Raw genomic sequence first — 17,668 nt, forward strand, 5'->3', positions numbered from 1 at the left:
AACTTCTCATTCCTTGTGTACCACTTTGCCTGAGAGCAAATAAATATTCATCATTAAATTTTGACTTTTAAGCAATGACATCAAAATCTCTCAACCTTATGTCAAAGTCCTTTATTATTCCAGCCTACAGGTATAGCTTAATATTTTACTCATTCTTATCTTTTTGGATATATATTGCTTACGGTTTTTATCATATATTTAATTTTATGAAGAATGACTCTTCTTACAAGTCATTCTTTGCAATTCAAGAAATTACCAAGAATCTCAGAAATAAAATAACTAGTAAAATGGTGAACTTTGTTAAAGGATTTGATACATACCGGGAATTTTTAAAAATAAAATTGTTCCATTTTACATCCAGACCAGCAGTGCATGAGAATTCTAGTCTTACCGTATGCTCACAACAGTAGATAGCTCCTTTTTAGAGACATTTGCCTTTGATGAAAGCTTAGCTTTTCCACTATCTAGCTATGCAGTTTTGGTCAAGTTCTTAACCTCTCTTGATTCAGTTTTATCATTTGAGTATCAGGGCATATAAAATAAACAGCTTATGTATTTACTGTGAAGATTGATGGAATAACATGTGAAGCATTAGGAAAGATACTGGCACATGCTAAATATTCATTATTAGAGTCTCTATTACTTGATAACTAAAGATTTTTTGGTTAAGAATATCTTGGCATATCAAATAATAAAATAGTAGGATGAATAATTACTATTAATCATTTATCAGGATTTCTAATAAAGGCAGAGTAGTATGTACTGGACCAATTCTCCTGTAGACACTAATAATAACCCCCCCCCAAAAAAAATATATATATATTTTTAAAATCAACTCTCTAAAAACAGTGGAGAATGAGCACAAGCAGATAGGGATGGGAGGGCAGTTGATACCCTGAAGAATGGGCAGCACAGGACTTGCATTCTAAGTGCTGACTGAAGTTCTTTAGGCTGTAGGAAACTCAGAACCTCAGCACCAGAAGCAGGAAATATAGATAAATATAAAAGACTGTTTCTATTTCTTTAAAGTACTCATACTTATTTAATAAATTAAAGTTAAAGTCCCAAAATACAGCAGGAAAAGAAAAGCAGAGGGAATAAAAAAATAGAAGGACCAAACAGAAAATAAATAGCAAAGTGATCAATCTAAAATATTCTCATTTTAATAATTCCATTGGATGTAGGTGGACTGCCTGCCTCACTAAAAGGCAGAAACACAAAAAGAAAGAGCCAACCATTTGCTGTCTACAAGGAACACCACTAATGTATAGGATACCTGTAGGATGAAAGTTATATGTCATATTTCATACAGACAGCGATTGACTATATAAGCATACAAAAACCCAATATTATTAGTTTTGGGGACAAAGAGTATCACTAGAAATAAAGATGACTATTTCATCCTGATAGAAGAATCATTTTATCAGAAACCATAGCAATCATACATGTGTGTACACTTATACACACATGTACCTATAAATGAAGCAAACTTTGACAAATTAAAGGGGAAAATGGAAAAATCCACAATCAAAATTAGAAATTTAATAATCGTCTCAGTAGTTGCTACATGAACTATATGATAAAAATGGGCAAGGACTCAGAGGATCTAAATAATGTTTTCATAGTAATGTATTTGAGCCATCACACCACATTATCAGATAATTATATATGATTGCAAATTTAAATAAAAATAATAAATGATTTTTAGAATGATAGAATTATTTTCTGTGCTAAAATTTTTGGTAGAAATAAAATAAGCAAAGTCTGATTTAAGATGAAAGTCTAAGCACATATTGAGGTCTCAATATTTTGCCATAAAAATCCTATAAAACACAGAAAAGAACTTCACAAATCTATTTCTGGGAAAACAGAAATTCCTTAATTGAACCAGAACTAATGGAAAATCTCCAGAAAAAATGAGATTAAATCAAGATGAGATTAAATTAAGAAAGTAAATCATAGCTCCAAGGCAGGTAAGTGTTCTGGAAAAGATGGAAGCCATAATACAAATATACTTTCCATCCTCAAAGAGATGCTGGTGGCATTAATGAATCAAGTAGAGATCCTGGAAAGTTAAAATTTTATTGTTCAATATGCAACAGTCAATTGTGCTCCTCTATACCACCAATAAGCAATTAGAAACTCTCACTTTAAAAAGAACAGCATATACAAACAAAATATTATAGCAACATGTAATTATAAGGTACCTAGGAATAAATCTAACGGAAAATGTTCAAGACCTGTAGGCAGAAACTGTAAGATTTACTGAAACACTTGAAGATGATGTAAATAAATAGGTATCCAATGTTGCTCAACAGAAAAATATAAACGTCAGTTTTTCCAACTGGACTTATGTAAGTTGAGGTCATGCTTATAGAATTTAACCAAGGTTTTTCTTCAGATTTGATATGCTGATTCCAAAATGTGCAAGGAAGAGTGAAGAGCTACAATGGGGCCAAATCTTCTGAAGTGAAACAAACAATGGTAATGTGACCTGCAAGCTTTCAAGACTAATTTTGAAGCTCGGTCAGAAATAACAATGTAGTGTTGGCACAAGGAAGACAAATTGGTCAATGGAACAGAACAAGAGCCCCAAAAGGGACCTACACTTGGTAGACCTTTTGAGATACGAGGTGGCATGCCCTAGAAAGAAAGGACTACATTAAATAAAAGGAAGTAGCTATATATATAGAAATAAAAGAACAACAGAAAGAAACAAAAACAAAACAAAGCACATGCATTGAAAGGTTAAATGTCAAAAGTAAGAATTTTTATTAGAGCTTCATAATTATACATAGCAGTTGGGTTCACTTGGACAAATCACACATGCAAGGAATTTGATTTCAATTCCCAGATACCCTTTTCTTCCTTCCTTCCTCCCTCCCCCTAATCTCCCTCCACTACTCAACTAAATTTCCTTTCTTCTACATATACATAAAAGTGAATTTCCCTTTGGCACCTCTATATAAGAATATAAAATGATTTTATTAAATTCATTCCATTTATCTTCCTCTTTCCCTTCCTTCCTCACTCTTGACCTCCTTCTTCTACTCCACTGATTTTCTCTCTGTCTTTCTGGTATCCCATCTCCTCCCAAACCATCTTATTTCCTGTGCTCTGCTCTAGCTTTCACATATGAGAGAAAACATTCCACCTTGATTTTCTAAGTCTGGCCTGTTTCACTTAGCATGATGTGTCTGTATTTTCATCAATTTACTGACAATTTCCTTGTTCCAATACCATACAATGGCAAATACCATTATTCCATTCTTCTTTATGGCTGAGTAAGACTCCATTATATCTATGTACATGTTTTCTTACTCCATTCATCTGCTGATGAACATCTAGGTTAATTCCAAAATTTGACTATTGTGAACAATGCTGCTATAAACATTGAGGTGGCTGTATTGCTATAATATGCTGATTTTAGATTTTCTTTTTTTATATATTTTTTATTGATTATTTAAAGCATTACATAGCTCATGATATATCATCTTTCATACATTTGACTCAAATTGTGTTTTGAACTCCCATTTTCACCCCAAATACAGATTGCAGAATCACATCTGTTACATATTCACATTTTTACATAATGCCATATTAGTGACTGTTGTATTCTGCTACCTTTCCTATCCCCTACTATCCCCCCTCCCCTCCCCTCCCCTCCCATCTTCCCTCTCTACCTCCCCTGCTGTTGTTCAATTCTCTCCCTTTTTTTCCCTCCCCCTTGCCCCTCATAACCTCTTATAATTTTATGTATCATTGAAGGTCTCCTACTATTTCCATGTGCTTTCCCTTCTCTCTCTGTTTCTCTCCCCCCATTCGTCTTTGTTTACTGTAGTCTTTTCCTCATGCTCTTCCTTCCTGTTCTGTTCTTAGTTGTTCTCTTTATATCAAAGCAGACATTTGGCATTTGTTTTTTAGGGCTTGGCTAGCTTTGCTTAGCATAATCTGCTCTAATGCCATCCATTTCCCTGCAAATTAGTGCTGCATAATACTCCATTGTGTATAGATGCCACATTTTTTTATCCATTCATCTATTGAGGGGCATCTAGATTGGTTCCACAGTCTAGCTATTGTGAATTGTGCCGCTATAATCACTGATGCAGCCGTATCCCTATAGAGCGCTTTTTTAAGGTCCTCAGGGAATAGTCCGAGAAGTGCGATAGCTGGGTCAAATGGTGGATCCATTCCCAGCTTTCCCAGGAATCTCCATACTGCTTTCCAAATTGGCCTCACCATTTTGCAGCCCCACCAGCAGTGTACAAGTGTACCCTTTTCCCCACATCCCCGCCAACACTTATTGTTGTTTGACTTCATAATGGCTGCCAATCTTACTGGAGTGAGATGGTATCTTAGGGTGGTTTTGATTTGCATTTCTCTGATTGCTAGAGATGGTGAGCATTTTTTCATGTACTTGTTGATTGATTGTATGTCCTCCTCTGAGAAGTGTCTGTTCAGGTCCTTGGCCCATTTGTTAATTGGGTTATTTGTTATCTTATTGTTTAATTTTTTGAGTTCTTTGTACATTCTGGATATTAGGGCTCTATTGGAGGTGTGGGGGGTAAAAATTTGTTCCCAGGATGTAGGCTCTCTATTTACCTCTTTTATTGTTTCTCTTGCTGAGAAAAAACTTTTTAGTTTAAGTAAGTCCCATTTGTTTATTCTTGTTAACTCTTGGGCTATGGGTGTCCTATTAAGGAATTTGGAGCCCGACCCCACAATATGTAGATCGTAGCCAACTTTTTCTTCTATCAGACGCAGTGTCTCTGATTTGATATCTAGCTCTCTGATCCATTTTGAGTTAATTTTTGTGGATGGCGAGAGAAAGGGATTCAATTTCATTTTGTTGCATATGGATTTCCAATTTTCCCAGCACCATTTGTTGAAGATGCTATCCTTCCTCCATTGCATGCTTTTAGCCCCTTTATCAAATATAAGATAGTTGTAACTTTGTGAATTAGTCTCTGTGTCTTCTATTCTGTACCATTGGTCCACCTGCCTGTTTTGGTACCAGTACCATGCTGTTTTTGTTACTATTGCTTTGTAGTACAGTTTGACCTCTGGTATTGCTATACCTCCAGATTCACACTTCCTGCTTAGAATTGCTTTTGCTATTCTGGGTCTTTTGTTTTTCCATATGAATTTCATGATTGCTTTGTCTATTTCTACAAGAAATGCCATTGGGATTTTGATTGGCATCGCATTAAACCTGTAGAGAACTTTGGGTAATATCGCCATTTTGATGATGTTAGTTCTGCCTATCCATGAACAGGGTACATTTTTCCATCTTCTGAGATCTTCTTCTATCTCTCTCTATAGGGTTCTGTAGTTTTCATTGTATAAATCTTTCACCTCTTTTGTTAGGTTGATTCCCAAGTATCTTATTTTCTTTGAGGATATTGTGAATGGAGTGGTTTTCCTTATTTCCATTTCAGAGGTTTTGTTGCTGATATACAGGAACGCCTTTGATTTATGCGTGTTGATTTTATAACCTGCCACTTTGCTGAATTCATTTATCAACTCTAGCAGCTTCTTTGTAGACTCTTTTGGGTCTGTTAAGTATATTATCATGTCATCCGCAAATAGCGATAGTATAATTTCTTCTTTTCCTATTTTTATGCCTTTAATTTCTTTTGTCTGTCTAATTGCTCTGGCTAGTACTTCAAGAACTAAATTGAATAGAAGTGGTGATAGAGGGCATTCCTGTCTTGTTCCAGATTTTAGAGGAAATGCCTTCAGTTTTTCTCCGTTTAGGATGATGCTAGCCTGAGGTTTAGCATATGTAGCTTTTACAATGTTGAGGTAAGTTCCTGTTATCCCTAGTTTTTCTAGTGTTTTGAACATAAGGGGATGCTGTACTTTGTCAAATGCTTTTTCTGCATCCATCGAGATGATCATGTGGTTCTTGTCTTTAAGTCTATTGATGTGGTGAATAGCATTTATTGATTTCCGTATATTGAACCATCCTTGCATCCCAGGAATTAATCCTACTTGATCATGGTGCACAAGTTTTCTGATATGTTTTTGTATTCGATTCGCCAGAATTTTATTGAGAATTTTTGCATCCAAGTTCATTAGAGATATTGGTCTGTAGTTTTCTTTCTTTGAAGTATCTTTGTCTGGTTTTGGGATCAAAGTGATGTTGGCCTCATAGAATGAATTTGGAAGAGCTCCTTCTTTTTCTATTTCTTGAAATAGCTTGAAAAGTATTGGTATTAAGTCTTCTTTGAAGGTTTTGTAGAACTCCGCTGTATACCCATCCGGTCCATGGCTTTTCTTGGTTGGTAGTCTTTTGATGGCTTCTTCTATTTCTTCTTTTGTTATTGGTCTGTTTAAATTGTGTGTGTCTTCCTGTCTCAATCTGGGCAAATCATATGCCTTAAGAAATTAATCTATATCTTCATTATCTTCTACTTTATTGGAATATAGTGTTTCAAAATATTTTCTAATTATCTTCTGTATTTCTGTAGTGTCTGTTGTGATGTTGCCTTTTTCATCCTGTATGTTAGTAATTTGAGTTCTCTCTCTTCTTCTTTTCATTAGCATGGCTAAGGGCTTGTCTATCTTATTTATTTTTTCACAGAACCAACTTTTAGTTTTATCAATTTTTTCAATGGTTTCTTTTGTTTCAATTTCGTTGATTTCTGCTCTAATTTTAATTATTTCTTGTCTTCTACTACATTTGCTGTTGTTTTGCTCTTCCTTTTCTAGGTTTTTGAGGTGTTGCGTGAGTTCATTTATTTGTTGGTTTTTTCTTTTTTTGAGGTAAGAACTCCAAGAAATGAATTTCCCTCTTAAAACTGCTTTCATTGTGTCCCATAGATTCCGGTATGTTGTGTCTGTGTTATCATTTGATTCTAAGAATTTTTTCATCTCCTCCTTTATGTCTTCTATAACCCATTGATCATTCAATAACATATTGTTCATTTTCCATTTGATGTAGGATTTTTCCTTCCTTCCTTTGTCATTGATTTCCAATTTCATTCCATTATGATCAGATATGGTGCATGGTATTATCTCCACGCCTTTATATTTACTAAGAGTTGCCTTATGGCATAATATATGGTCTATCTTTGAGTAGGATCCATGTGCTGCTGAGAAGAACGTGTATCCACTTGATGATGGTTGATATATTATATATATGTCGGTTAAGTCTAGGTTATTGATTGTGCTGTTGAGTTCTATAGTTTCTTTATTCAGCTTTTGTCTAGAGGATCTGTCTAATGGCGAGAGAGGTGTGTTGAAGTCACCCATAATTATTGTGTTGTGGTCTATTTGACTCTTGAACTTGAGGAGAGTTTGTTTTATGAACGTTGCAGCTCCAATGTTTGGTGCATACAAATTGATGATTGTTATGTCTTGTTGGTGGATGGTTCCTTTTAACAGTATATAGTGACCTTCTTTATCCTTCTTGATTAACTTAGGTTTGAAGTTGATTTTATTCGATATGAGTATGGCCACTCCTGCTTGCTTCCGAGGGCCATGTGAGTGGTATGATTTTTCCCAACCTTTTACCTTCAGCCTGTGTATGTCTTTTCCTATCATATGAGTCTCCTGAAGGCAGCATATTGTTGGATTTGTTTTTTTGATCCAGGTTACTAGCCTATGTCTCTTGATTGGTGAGTTTAGGCCATTAACATTTAAGGTTACAATTGAGATATGATTTGTACTTCCAGTCATGCTTCTTTATTTATTTATTTTAGTTTGGCTAGTTTTGCTTTTTGGTTATTTTCCTCCCCCTTTACGGAGATACCTCCTGATGTTAGGTTTGGGCACTATTTTTCAATTCCTCTTCTTGTAGTGTTTTGTTCAAAATGCTTTGCAGAGCTGGTTTTCTTGCTGCAAATTCTTTTAGCTTTTGTTTATCGTGAAAGATTTTAATTTCATTGTCAAATTTGAAGCTCAATTTTGCTGGATATAGTATTCTTGGTTGGAATCCATTATTTTTCAGCGTTTGAAATACATTATTCCAGGATCTTCTCGCTTTCAAAGTTTGTGATAAGAAATCGGTCGTTAACCTAATTGGTTTACCCCTGAATGTAATCTGCCTCTTTTCTCTCGTAGCTTTTAATATTCTCTCCTTGTTCTGTACGTTGGCTATCTTCATAATTATATGTCTTGGAGTTGGTCTATTATGGTTTTGAATGTTTGGGGTCCTGTAGGCTTCCAGGATTTGGCAATCTATTCCATCTTTCATCTCTGGGAAGTTTTCTAGAATTATTTCATTTAATATGCTGTCCATTCCTTTGGTTTGAATCTCTGTGCCTTCTTCTATCCCTATGACTCTCAGATTTGGTTTTTTTATGACATCCCATATCTCTTGAATAGATTGCTCATGGGATTTAAGCATCTTTTCTGTGTTGACTATATTCTTTTCAAGTTGATAAACCTTGTCTTCATTATCTGATGTTCTGACTTCTACTTGATCAAGTCTATTTGTAATATTCTCGTTTGAGTTTTTAATTTGGTTTATAGTTTCCTGCAATTCTATCATTATTGTTTGATTTTTTTTAAAGATCTCTATCTCCTCATAGAGCTCGTTCTTTGCCATTTGAATTTGTTTGTTTAATTCATTTTCAAAATATACTTTTATTTCTTGGACTTGCTGTCTCATGTCTTCTCTAATATTCCTTTCCATTCGAGTTAGGTATGCCTTGAGTTCTTTCCCTATCCCTGTTTCTGATGTTTATATGTCCTCCTGTAGAATTGAGTTGTCTTGCATTGTTTGTAATCCCTTTTTCCCTTGTTTTCTCATGTTGTCCACGTTACTTTCCAGCTCTTTTTGATTGTCATGTTTCTGCTCTCTTCTATAGATTTGTTTTGTTTCTGTATTACTCTGATGTCTCTCCTTTGTGTTGTTAAACTATGCCTGCTAACATGGATTCCGCTGGGAAGGAATTCTGACGTCCGAGCTCCAGTGACGACACTACTCTGCTATGACGGGCCCCAGTCTCCTTGCCAGGGTGCCCTAATGGGGGTGTGTGACTGGACTGTCTCTGTTTGGTTTCAGCTCCCGGTTGCGGCAGGCGGGCAGTCTCCAGCCGCCCAGTATCACAGGCCGCGGGCAGGTGATCAGTTGCCAGCGGGTGGGCGTTCTCCTACCGCCCAGTTACACAGGCAGTGGGTGAACTGTCGCCGGCGGGCCTGCAGTTTACAGCTGCCCAGTCGCGAGGACCTTGCCTCTAGTCTCCTGGTTTCTCCTTCTAGTCTTGGTTTCTCCTGTTTTGTTGTTGCAATCTGTCGGAGAGTGGCGGTGGATACTTCAGCTCTCCAAGATGGTGGCCGCTGGTTGCCTTAGTGGAGTGTCCCTTGTGGGGGATGGGACTGTACCGCTTCCTTCCCCATCTGCAATCCCGAACTCAGCCCGGGGGTCAGTGCGGGCTTGGCTGGTGGGATACCACCGTGTCGCAGCCACTTATCTCCCTGCTTACTAGTTAATCCCTTCTCTGCGGCGCCGCGCCTTCTGTAGCCGTGGGGCAGGCCGCGCGAATCAGACAGCCTGGATCTCCGGGGTCACACCGTTGGCTTTTGGGATCCCTGGCACTCTATGGTAAGCAATTAGAAACTCTCATTTTAAAAAGAACAGCATATACAAACAAAATATTATAGCAACATGTAATTATAAGGTACCTAGGAATAAATTTAATGGAAAATGTTCAAGACCTGTAGGCAGAAACCATAAGATTTATTGAAAGTCTTGAAGAAGATGTAAATAAACAGATATCCAATGTGGCTCAATAGAAAAATATAAACGTCAGTTTTTCCAACTGGACTTATGTAAGTTGAGGTCATGCTTATAGAACTTAACCAGGATTTTTCTTCAGATTTGATAGGCTGACTCCAAAATGTGCAAGGAAGAGTGAAGAGCTACGATGGGGCCCAATCTTCTGAAGTGAAACAAACAATGGTCATGTGACCTGCAAGCTTTAATGATGGTGGAATGTGATGATCATTATTATCCAAAGTACATGTATGAAGACACAAATTGGTGTGAACATACTTTGTATACAACCAGAGATATGAAAAATTGTGTTCTATATGTGTAATAAGAATTGTAATGCATTCTGTTGTCATACATAAATAAATAAATAATAAAAATAAATTTTAAAAAAAGACTAATTTTGAAGCTCTGTCGGTAATAACAATGTAGTGTTGGCACCAGGAAGACAAAGTGGTCAATGGAACAGAACAAGAGCCCCAAAGGGACCTTCACTTGGTAGACCTTTTGAGATATGAGGTGGCATGCCCTAGAAAGAAAGGACTACATTAAATGAAAGGAGGTGACTATCTATATGGAAATAAAAGAACAACAGAAGGAAATAAAAACAAATTAAAGCACATATATTGAAAGGTTAAATGTCAAAAGTAAGAATTTTTTATTAGAGCATCATAATTACACATAGTAGTTGGGTTCACTTGGACAAATCACACATGCAAGGAATTTGATTTCAATTCCCAGCACCCCTTTTTTCCTTCCTCCCTACCCTTAATCTCCCACCTCTACTCTACTAAACTTCCTTTCTTCTACATATACATATAAATGAATTTCCCTTTGGCACCTCTATATAAGAATATAAAATGATTTTATTAAATTCATTCCTTTTACCTTCTTCTTTCCCTTCCTTCCTCACTCTTGACCTCCTTCTTCTACTCCACTGATTTTCTCTCTGTCTTTCTGGTATCCCATCTCCTCCCAAACCATCTTCTTTCCTGCGCTTTGCTCTAGCTTTCACATATGAGAGAGAACATTTCACCCTTGATTTTCTAAGTCTGGCCTGTTTCACTTAGCATGATTTTTCTCCATTCCCATTAATTTACTGACAATTTCCTTGTGCCAATACTACACAATGACAAATACCATTATCCCATTCTTCTTTATGGCTGCATAAGACTCCATTGTATATATACATATTTTCTTAGTCCATTCATCTGCTGATGAACATCTGGGTTAATTCCAAAATTTGACTATTGTGAACAATGCTGCTATAAACATTGAGGTGGCTGTATTGCTATAATATGCTGATTTTAGATTTTCAAAAGCACCATTTAAAATTTCAGTAGAATATTTAGTCAAGTAATCTAATGTTGGAGTGTGGAAATATTTCTCTTCAAAGTAAAAAGGCAGATAAATTTTACTATATAAAAGTAAACATATTTTCTTCTTCAGTTGTTTTGTAAAAGAAGGTGAAAAAACAGGGCCTGTGTGTAAACACACACAGTGTTACCCTCTCAGATGCTGCTTAATGATTTTCAGTCACTCTGCTTCTTAAAAAGTGTGCACGCCTTTGAAACTCCCCTACTATGTTTTATAGGTCTTGAAGTTTGGACTTTCCTAGAACAGGGGAGGTATCAAGTAAAAAATATACTTTTGCAAACACAGAAAGGAAGCAATCCCTACCTTTGTGGACTTTTGGAGAACTGTAAAAGTGATCAAGAAGGCTAATATCAGCAGCAGTAGCCACAGTGACTTCCGATTGGTCACAGTTGTTTTCATGATCAAGATCCTACAAGAGACAACAAAACACACAATGCAACAAAACAGAAAGAAAAACATGGAGACACCCGAAGTGCTTGTGCCTCCTCAGATGAGTTCCTCCCAGAGGTAAACCTTGGCCCCCCCAGCTGCCCTTGAGCTCCCCCAGCAGCTGTTCATGGTGATCAGCTTGTACTTTGCCCAGGAAAGTTATTCCACGCAGCCCACCATGGACTCTAAGGAACTGAGCAGCTAAGCACCTACAGGGTGCAGGGATGCTCATGGTTAAGGTGAAGCCTCCAGCATATGTGTCATCTGACGTGCCTCCTATTCTCTTGCTTGAAACATCAAGTCGAAGACCTTGAATAAATATTGACCCTGAGATTCATATTAGCTCAGTGGCCTTCTTATGTAAATTGATCATTCACCCTCCTCAATCCCTATCTGTTAATTTGTTCCATTTTCTTGTTTTACTTGGAGACTTTCTAGCACCCATTAACCTTGAAAATAATTATTTTAAAACTCATGTTTATTACTTCCTTTTAAATTTATTTCAGGCTTTATCAGTCTTTTTCTTCAATTTATATAATTTGTCTTTGATCTGGAATTTCAACTTGTGATTTAAAATCAGATTGCTTGGGCTGAGGGAATTGCTCAGTGGTAGAGTGCCTGTCTAACATGCACAAGGCCTTGGGTTTGATCCTTGGCATCATAATAAGTAAATAAATAAAATCCAGGTGCTTGATTGATGCTTTCTAAAATGTTTCATCCTGAAAATTCACTTCCTCTTCTAAAAACAACTCCTACCCTGTACTCTCAGTTTACATATAGACTTTAGAAGTTTTTGCACTCAAGAATAAATGTTACCACTCTCCCTCACCTGCTCCACTTTGAAAATGTTTTCTTACCTTTAGTTGTAAAGACTTCTTCAATCCTACACCTAGGAGCTCCTGTGAGTGGGGTGGATATTTTCTTCTGAAGTCCCCAATGTGTTACTAAGGCACTTCTTCTCTGTAATAAAATAAATTACAAGCATGAGTTGTAGACTGGATACTTTTTAAAAAACATTTTTGTTTGTAGTTGGACACAATGTCTTTATTTTATTTATTTATTTTTTCAATGTCCTAAGACTTTAGTAGTCTAATTCTAGGAAGGACATGATAAATACCTGAGAAGACAAAAGAAAATATAGCCAGAAGTTCAAGTGATCAAGAATAAACTGTCACTCATGGAGAGTTGAACTTCCTATTTTCCATGTGAACCTTGTTATGAAGTCCCCTTTGCCTTGTTATGAAGACCCTGTTGCAGATTCTTATATTCAATAAAATTTGCTGAGTAGAACTGAAAGAACCTCAAAAACAATAAAGGCAAGACATCTCAGACTGAGAGAATAACAGCACATTTGTGAATTGTAATTTGGAAGACCAGAGTGATGTCTATACAGGAATTCTGAAGTCTGGTCTTTCAAGATCGAATCCAAGTCATATAAACTATAAACTGTGTTAATTCCTCATGTGTGATGCTAGGCTTTAAAAGGACTCTGTGTTTGAGGAGAAATGGCTCTCAAATATTCCTTTCCAAGACTTAAAACACTTTAGCATTTCAGCAAATAAAATAGAACAATTTGGAAAAACAAAGCAGATGTCCTTAGGATAAAAAGGAGATTGTGTTAGATTAAATAGTGCCAGTCTTTTGTATTCGTTGGTTCTGCAGCTGAGAATTCAACCAACCATGGATGGAAAAGTTTTGAAACAGGACATTGCACATGTACTGGACATATACAGACTTTTATCTTATTAGTCCTAAAAGAGTACAGCATAAAAACTATTTATAAAAAATACTGCAACACTTGGTGCAACCACTAAACATTTTTTCTTAAAAGATACATGAATAATAAAATAATAATGGAGATTAAATTAACTAATTTTAAAATGTTTAATTAACCCAATATAAGGGTAAGGAGGAAGTAAGGAAAGAAGGAAAGAAGGAAGGATGGAAGGAAGGAAGGAAGGAAGGAAGGGAGGGAGGGAGGGAGGGAGGGAGGAAGGAAGGAAGGAAGGAAGGAAGGAAGGAAGGAAGGAAGGAAGGAGAAGACAGCTCTCAGGATAGCAGATTTAAATCCAAAGACAGAAATAGTGACCTGATATATGAATGTTCTGATCCAGAGATAGACAAACATTTTCTGTAAAGAGACAGATAATAAATCTTTCAGGAGAATGAAATTACAAATAAAAAATAAAAATGGGTATATTAAAGTGAAATGGGAGGTGTACAGTGAGATAACTAGACCAGCTGCTCCCTGCACCACAGGCTGGACAGGTCGGGCAAGGTCTCAGACCTGCAGATCCCATACCCAGGGCTTAAAGCACCACGAACCTCCCCTCTCCTCACCTGGATGACCTGATGGCTGCAGCCTGTGCAGCCCAGACCCTGCTGGCTGCTGGGTATCTGGATGCAACCCTGTTGCACCCAGGCAAAGTCCAGGGAGGACATGGCACATTTGGGTGGCAGCAGCTTAGCTTGGGAAGAGACTTCGTGACTACCAGAGAACTACGAGGGCAGTTGGGGATTTGCTTTTTTGTTTGGTTTGGTTTTTAAACTTGTAATTTATGGAGTATTTACCATAGATAATAGCAAAGAGTCTTAATAACCAAAATTTCCAACAATAGGGGCCTGAATATATTAGAGTATAGCATATATTGAAATTTATACAACTATGAAAAATCATGGTTTCAAAGAACATTGACTTATAAGGCAAAGTAGAATATTTTTAAATTTTTTCTTTTTATTTTCTCATTTCCAATATTTTCTATTTTTTATTAGTGCATTTTAATAATACATAACTATATAATTCATTGCTACATATTAGTACATGCAAGTAATACAATAATATAATTTGGTCAATTACAATCCTCAGTACATTTCCTTTTCCTCCCCTCTTCCCTCCCCTTATTCCTTTTTATCTTTGCTCTCTGGCCTTTCTTCAATTTTTATGCGACCCACCTCTCTTTCTTTTTCTTTCTAACTTCTACATATGAGAGAAAATATATGTGCCTTGACTTTCTGAGTTTGGCTTATTTCATTTAACATAATGCTCTCCAATCCCAATTATTTTCCTGAATATGCTACGATTTCATTCTTCTTTGTGGCTGAATAAAATTGCATTGTGTTTATATACCATACATTATCCATTCACATGTTGATGGAAACCTAGGATAGTTCCATAGTTTGGTTATTATAAATTGTGCTGCTATAAACATAGGTATGCATGTATTGCTATAGTATGTGACTTTAATTCTTTAGGATAAATGCCAAGCAGTGGCATAGTTGGGTCATGTGGTGATTCCATTTCTAGTCTTCTGAGGATGCTCCTTACTGATTTCCATAGTGGTTCTACTAATTTACAGTCCCGCTAACAGTTTAAAGGCTCTCTATCCCCCTCACAAAATCTTCTCCAGCATTTTTCATTATTTGTATTCTTAACAACTGCCATTCTGACTGGAGTGAGATGAATGAAGTTTTAGTGTAGTTTTGATTTGCATTTCTGTAATTGTTAAAAACATTGAACATTTTTTCATATATTTATTATCAACCACTGCTTTAGACAATAGAGCCACACAGATCTGGGTCCACTCTATGGCTGTTGGGCCAGACCTCATCTTGTCCTAACAATGACCAACAAAGACCTTAATGGTTCTGGAAAGTGAGCAAAGCCCCAGACAATAATACGAATGGCCAGTGGCCATCAGGCAGATTGTCTTCATTTTATCAAAGAGAGAAACAGTGAGTAACATACCACATTTTGCCAAATGGAAATGCCCACCACTCTCTGGGATATTTACTGCCCATTTGGAGAAGATATCTTCTAAAGTAAGCCCTCCTTTGTTGTTACAATTTTTCAGGTCCATGTACCTTTTCCTCATATGCTGTTAAGAATCAATAAAATCAGAATACTACAGTGATGCAGCCCATCAATGTTTATAGCAGCTCAACTCACAATGGCTAAACTATGGAAATGACGTAAGTGCCCTTCTACAGATAAATGCATAAAGAACATATGGTATGTTTACACAGTGGAATATTTTCAGCCATGAAGAAGAATAAAATTATGACATTTGCTGGCAAATGAATGGAACTGGAGACTATCATGCTAACTAAAATAAGCCAATCTGCCAAAAGCAAAGGCCAAATGTTTTCTCTAATATGTGAATGTTAACTCACAATAAGCGGGGGCTGTGTGGAACAATAGAAGTACAGTGAATTAGACAAAGGGAAATGAAGGGAAGGAAGGAGAAATGGGAATAGGAAAGACAGTAGAATAAATCAGACATTACTATCCTATATGCATATATGATTATACAACTAATATAATTCTATATCATGTACAACCAGAAGAATGAGAAGTTATACTCCATATATGTATAATATGTCAAAATATATTTTAGTCTCATGCATAATTAATTAGAACAAAAACAACAAAAAATAATCAGTGTTCTTAGTAAGGTAGCAAGATGGGAAATTAATAGATGAGATGGCATTGAATTAGAGTTTCTGCACAGCAAAGGAGGCAATTAGGAGGATGAATAGAGAACCTATAGAATGGGAGAGAATGTTTGCCAGCTACTCCTCTGACAGAGAGTTAATATTCAGAATACATGACAAACTATATAAACCACCCAAACCCAAATAACCCATTCGACAAATGAGCAAATAAACTAAACAGTTTCTTCTCAAAAGAAGAAATAGAAGTGGCCAAAAACATATGAAAAAATATTCTACATCTTTAGCAATTAGGAAAATGCAAATCAAAATTACCCTGAAATTTTATCTCACTCCAGTTTGAATGACAGCTATAAAGATACAATTAATAATACACGCTGGGAAGGATGCTTGGGAAAAGAAACATTTTACCCAGCTGCTGAGACTGTAAATCTGTATAACCACTATGGAAATCAGTATAGAGGGTCCTCAAAGACTAGAAATAAAATCACCATGACTCAACTCTACTACTCCTCTGTATTTATCCTAAAGAATTAAATTCAACATACTGTAGCCATACATGCTCACCCAGGTTTACAGCCACACAATTCCCAATAGCCTTCAGGTCTATAAATGGATGAATGAATGAAAAAATATGTGGTATATATACACAATGGAATTTTATTCTACCATAAAGAAAAAAGAAATTTTATCATTTTCAGGAAAATGGATGGATCTTTAGAAGCAAAATAAGTCCAACTCAGAAAGTCAGTGTATACAAAGATGGGAATAGGAAAGACAGTAGAATTAATCAGACACAACTTTCTTATGGTCATATATAAATACTCAACCAGTGTAGCTCCGCATCATGTACAACCACAAGAATGGCATCCTGATTAGAATAAGTTAAACTCCATTTATGTCTAATATGTCCAAATACACTCTACTGCCATGTATAACTAAAAGGATCAACCGAGAAAAAGTAAAATAATAAAAACTGTCAGTGGTTATGTTTTCTCTCATATGTGGAAGCTAGAAAGAAAAAGAGGAAAACCTCATGAAAATAGAAGGGAGATCAGTATGGTGTAGGAAGGGAACCAAGGGGAGGAAGGAGGGAAGGGCAAGGGGGAGGTTCTGGGGAATGTGAATAACCAAATCATATTTTTCTATTTTATGCATGTGCACATATGTAACAACAAATGCTGCTATTATGTATATAATGCACAAAAAATTGTTTAAATGGAGAAAAAGAATATTTCATCTTCTTCAAATCCTCTTCTTCTTCCTGTAACTGTGTTTGTGAGTGGCATCTCCTTTCAGACACAGCTTTCTGCATCCTTTGTCTCCTTTGCTCATCTGCTGTCATCCTCAGACATTATCAAGTAAATGTGCAGAGATGGCAAGCATTGACCCTTCTATTGCTGATAATAGAAACTTGTAGCTGGACATGTGACAATGCAGTTAAACAACATTTCCCAGGTGCCATGGTGTTCAGGTATGGCCCTGGGATTGCTGTCTCTGCAGTGGAATTATAAACAGAGGCAACACATGACAGGCTCTTCCTCTTCCTGCCTGCTGCAAACAAGGCATGCCACCAGCCTCACACTGACAGTGGGCATAATGAAAACATCCTGGAGCAGGGGGTTCCTAAAACTTCTTTGTAACATGGCACCCTTGGTCACCTTGTGAAGCCTTTGACCTTCTCCAAATAAC

General features: G+C 36.5%; 1 protein-coding gene across 1 annotated transcript in view; it reads right to left on the bottom strand.

The window, feature by feature from the left end:
* The window catches only part of LOC308642259 (NXPE family member 1-like), a gene marked incomplete at both ends in the record, with an annotated part of 52,209 nt that extends 40,712 nt beyond the window's left edge, over window positions 1-11,497 (bottom strand). Inside the window, one exon of the mRNA XM_081281100.1 lies at window positions 11,402-11,497. Coding sequence (XP_081137226.1) covers window positions 11,402-11,497 — 96 coding nt within the window. The remainder of the gene's footprint in view (window positions 1-11,401) is intronic.
* Window positions 11,498-17,668: the final 6,171 nt, after the last annotated feature.

This window comes from Spermophilus citellus (assembly GCF_964194105.1).
Source record: "Spermophilus citellus genome assembly, chromosome: 2".
NCBI classification, from domain to species: domain Eukaryota; kingdom Metazoa; phylum Chordata; class Mammalia; order Rodentia; family Sciuridae; genus Spermophilus; species Spermophilus citellus.